The sequence below is a fragment of the Mandrillus leucophaeus genome, unplaced genomic scaffold (genome assembly GCF_000951045.1).
Source record: "Mandrillus leucophaeus isolate KB7577 unplaced genomic scaffold, Mleu.le_1.0 Scaffold118, whole genome shotgun sequence".
NCBI lineage: Eukaryota > Metazoa > Chordata > Mammalia > Primates > Cercopithecidae > Mandrillus > Mandrillus leucophaeus.
Window position 1 is genome coordinate 3205605 of NW_012100098.1, and position 4407 is coordinate 3210011.

General features: G+C 42.5%; 1 protein-coding gene across 5 annotated transcripts in view; it reads right to left on the reverse strand.

Moving 5' to 3' along the window:
- The window catches only part of LARP4 (La ribonucleoprotein domain family, member 4), a 93318-nt gene that overhangs the window by 55081 nt on the left and 33830 nt on the right, over positions 1–4407 (reverse strand). For all 5 annotated transcript variants that reach the window (XM_011964433.1, XM_011964461.1, XM_011964451.1 and 2 more), the window contains exon 5: positions 414–550. In XM_011964433.1, coding sequence (XP_011819823.1) covers positions 414–550 — 137 coding nt within the window. The remainder of the gene's footprint in view (positions 1–413; positions 551–4407) is intronic.

The window sequence follows — 4407 nt, forward strand, 5'->3', positions numbered from 1 at the left end:
GAGGCCAAGGTGGGAGGACTGACTCAGCCAATGAACTTAAGACCAGCCTGGGGAACATACCAAGACCCCACCTCTATAAAAAAAATTTAAAGATTAGCCGGATGTGGTGGCGTGTGCCTGGGGTCCCAGTAACTTGGAGGGCTAAGAGGTAGAAGGATGGCTTGAGCCCAGGAGTTTGAAGTTGCAGTGAGCTGCGATTTGCACCACCACACTCCCGCTTGAGTGACAGAGTGAGACCCTGTCCTTCACCACTACCCCTGAAAACAAAAAACAAAGAGAGATAATTTGGAACAAAACAACAAAATAAGGTGGTGGTGGGGGCAGTAAAATATAATTATCTATATGATCAGAAGTCAAAATAACATTTAACGTTTAAAATTAAAACAAAAAAGCTAAAAGGTATTTTTACATACATCTTAACACTTCAAGAATTAGATCAGGGTCTGTAGTCAACTTTTTTATTTCTTCCATGTTGGCAACTGTCCAAATTGGGATGAACTGATCACTATCCATTTGAGATATCAAGTAAAGATCCTTTGACAAATTTTCTCTGAAAAGAACAAACAAAATAGTCCTATAAAACAAGCAATTATTAAAAAGCACCTAACGAGAAGAGGTATCTTACTCCTTTTCTCTACTTTTTAAATGCATGGAAATAAGATTATTTTATCAGAAGTAACACTAAACTTTTCAATGAACTCTAAAAAGTTGTTAAAAGTGTTCAATTCAAAACATATTAGTGTAATATATATACACATTAGTTAATATAACTTTTACAGTATCTCAATTCCCAAACACATCCAGCACAATATTGGACAATTATACTGATATATAAAGAGGTTTAATATTACAAGTAGCATTTTAACAAAACATTACATATAGCAGAGTTCCATCTTATAAATACTTCAGTGATATTAGAATATGCATGATAAAAACTGTAGCTGAACCGTGAATTGACTCAAGAAGGATTTTCTTTTTTCTTTTTTTTTTTCTGAGACAGAGTCTCACTCTGTCGCCCAGGCTGGAGTGTGGTGGCGATCTCGGCTCACTGCAAGCTCCGCCTCCCGGGTTCATGCCATTCTCCTGCCTCAGCCTCCCGAGTAGCTGGGACTAAAGGCGCCCGTCATCTTGCCCGGTTAATTTTTTGTATTTTTAGTAGAGACAGGGTTCCATTGTGTTAGCCAGGATGGTCTTGATCTCCTGACCTCGTGATCCGTCTGCCTCAGCCTCCCAAAGTGCTGGGATTACAGGCGTGAGCCATCGCGCCCGGCCGGATTTTCCATTTCTTAATGTGTGCATTTTGTTGTTGTTGTTGTTGAGGGGGAGTTTTGTTCTTGTTGCCCAGGCTGGAGTGCAATGGCGCGATCTCGGCACGCTGCAACCTCTGCCACCTGGGGTCAAGCAATTTTCCCGCCTCGGCCTCGCAAATAGCTGGGATTACAAGCATAAATCACCACGCCCGGCTAATTTTTTGTATTTAGGAGAGATTGTGTTTCCCATGTTGGCCAGGCTGGTCTCAAACTCCTAACCTCAGGTGATCCACCCGCCTCGGCCTCCCAAAGTGCTGGGATTACAGGCGTGAGCCACTGCACCCTGGCCAAAATATATATTTTAAATTATGCAAGTCAAACACGCTTATATAAATGCACACCTTGGCTGGGCACAGTGGCTCGTGCCTGTAATCCTAGCACTTTCGGATGCCGAGGCGGGTGGATGATTAGAGGTCAAGAGCTCAAGACCAACCTGGCCAACATAGTGAAACTCCGTCTCCACTAAAAATACAAAAAATTAGCTGCGCTTGGTGGTGGGTGCTACTCGGAGGGCTAGGGCAGGAGAATCACTTGAACCGGAGGCAGAGGTTGCAGTGAGCCGAGATCGCACCATTGCACTTCAGTCGGGTCAACAAGAGTGAAACTCCATCTCAAAACATAAACAAACAAAATGAAAAAGATGCAAACACTTGCATCTTACACATAAAATCTTGTTTAATAAACTTAGGTAAAATCAAATTCACACTTTGCTATTCACATCAAATATTCTTTGAAGCAGTCTGGCTATAAATAGCTGGAAGTTTTTGCTTATAAGCCCTCTTCTCAAAAAGTACTATACTGATCACCCTATTTAAAACTGCAACCACCCCAGCATTCCTGATTCCTCTCCTTGCATTCAATTTTCTTCCCACAGCACTTATCTCCTAACATACTTCTGAGTTGCTTATTTATTATGTTTGTTTTGTGCTCTTGCAGTCAGAATATAGGTTCTGACTGCAAGAACCTATAAGCGAAGGATCTTTTGTTGTTCAATCAATAATGTATTTCAACTGCCTAGTGCCTGGCAAGGAGCAGGCTCAAAGGCGCTTACATTCAAATTCTATTAAAATAAAGGCCAGGGGCGGGGGCTCACGCCTGTAAACCCAGCACTTTGGGAGGCCAAGGTAGGTGGATCACCTGATATCAGTTTGAGACTAGCCTGGCCAACATGATAAAACCCCATCTCTATTAAAAATACAAAACGTAGCCAGGTACAGTGGTGCGTGCCTGTATTCCCAGCTATTTGGGAGGCTGAGGCAGAAAAATCGCCCCGGGAGGTAGAGGTTGCAGTGAGCCAAGATCGTGCCACTGCACTCCAGCCTGGGCGACAGTGAGACTCCATCTCCAAAAAAACAAAAAAATTCCTTAAGAATCTGAAAATAAGACAACCATAAACATGATCTTTGCAAAACTAAAAAGCTGTAGCCTAAATGAACCCTGAAATTTAGGGAGTCTATTCTTAAACAATGACTCAAAATTCTTAAAGAAACTGTACCTTGTCAGAAGTAAATGGATATAACATCTACGATTTGATTATTCACGAGTAATACCTGATATGTATTAACAGCAATTGTGCTGAGCCACAAATGTCAATTACCCAGCTGGCTGGAACTATATCACAGTCCTGAGTAGGAATGTGATGGATCATGACAAGTAGGAGCTCCCACTGCAAAAGTTAGTCCCACTGCAAAAGCTCCCACTTTTTAAAACATTTTTAGTTAAAAAAGCTGGGATAAACTACAAAAAAAAAAAAAAGATCATGTTTTTGGAGATCTGAGAAAGTTGTAGAAGCTTCAAGCACAAAATGACTAAAATGCCCCAAAGAAGATCTTTCCTTCCTGAGAGCATTTGCAGATCTTGACTCAGATTCTACTGGACGATAGAGAAACCAGCAGATCTCTAGGCAGTTGTGTATAAGTATGTGGTATGTGTAATGGGCATAGAACTAGAATTATGAATGGAAATTATGGGAGCCACCAATACAGCTGATTTTCCCCATAAGATGGTTCCTGAGTTTTAAGGAGGAAGATGGGAGATTGGAAGTCAGGCTGAAAAGACAGTAAAATCTACGTGGTCTCGTGAGTAAGTCCGAGTGCAAGCAAAAATGCTGAAAACGCAGGTCGCCCCCATAAGACACTGCCAGATTTTCTTTTTTTTTTTTTTTTTGAGACGAAGTCTTGCTCTTGTCCCCCAGTCTGGAGTGCAATGGCGTGATCTTGGCTCACTGCAACTTCCACCTCCTGGGTTCAAGCGATTCTCCTGCCTCAGCCTCCTGAGTAGCTGAGATTATAGGTGCGTACCAACATGCCCAGCTAATTTTTTGTATTTTAAGTATAGAGATGGAGTTTCATCTTGTTGGCCAGGCTGATCCTGAACTCCTGACCTCCGGTGATCCGCCCGCCGTGGCCTCCCAAAGTGCTGGGATTACAGGCGTGCGCCACCGTGCCCAGCCAAGACACTGCCAGACTTTCAAGCACTATGGGGTAGGAAGCTAAAGAGCTAAATCTCAAACCTCTGCATTACAGATCAAAATCTCCTTGGTTTTGTAAGATTAGGGTGACACAAAACTGCCAAGCTCTGAATCAAAAGCCTGAAAGGGCCATGTAGAAGGAACAGAGCTAAATCAAAGGTGAACTGAGTCTAATTAAAATTGTTGCTCAGCCCCGACCTAGCTCAATTTCTGATTGGATTGAAGCAATCAACATTTCACTCTCTGCCTAACAGAAGAAAAGCTCAAACTCTGTCTAGAGTTGTATTACCTGCATCTTCCATGGTTCTGTTGTATGTAATGTACAGCATAAAATCAACATTTACAAGACATACAAAAAGGCAGTAAATTATGACAGATAATTCAAGAGTAGAAACCCAGACAACAGAAACAGACCCATAAATGATCTAGTTAGTAGGTAAAATTCACCCAGGCTGAAGTGCAGTGGTGCAATCTCAGCTTACTGCAAACTCCACCTCCTGGGTTCAAGCAATGCTCCTGCCTCAGCCTCCAGTAGCTGGGACTACAGGGGCAAGCTACCACACTCCGCTAATGTTTGTATTTTCAGTAGAGACGGGGTTTTGCCATACTGGCCAGGCTGGTCTTGAA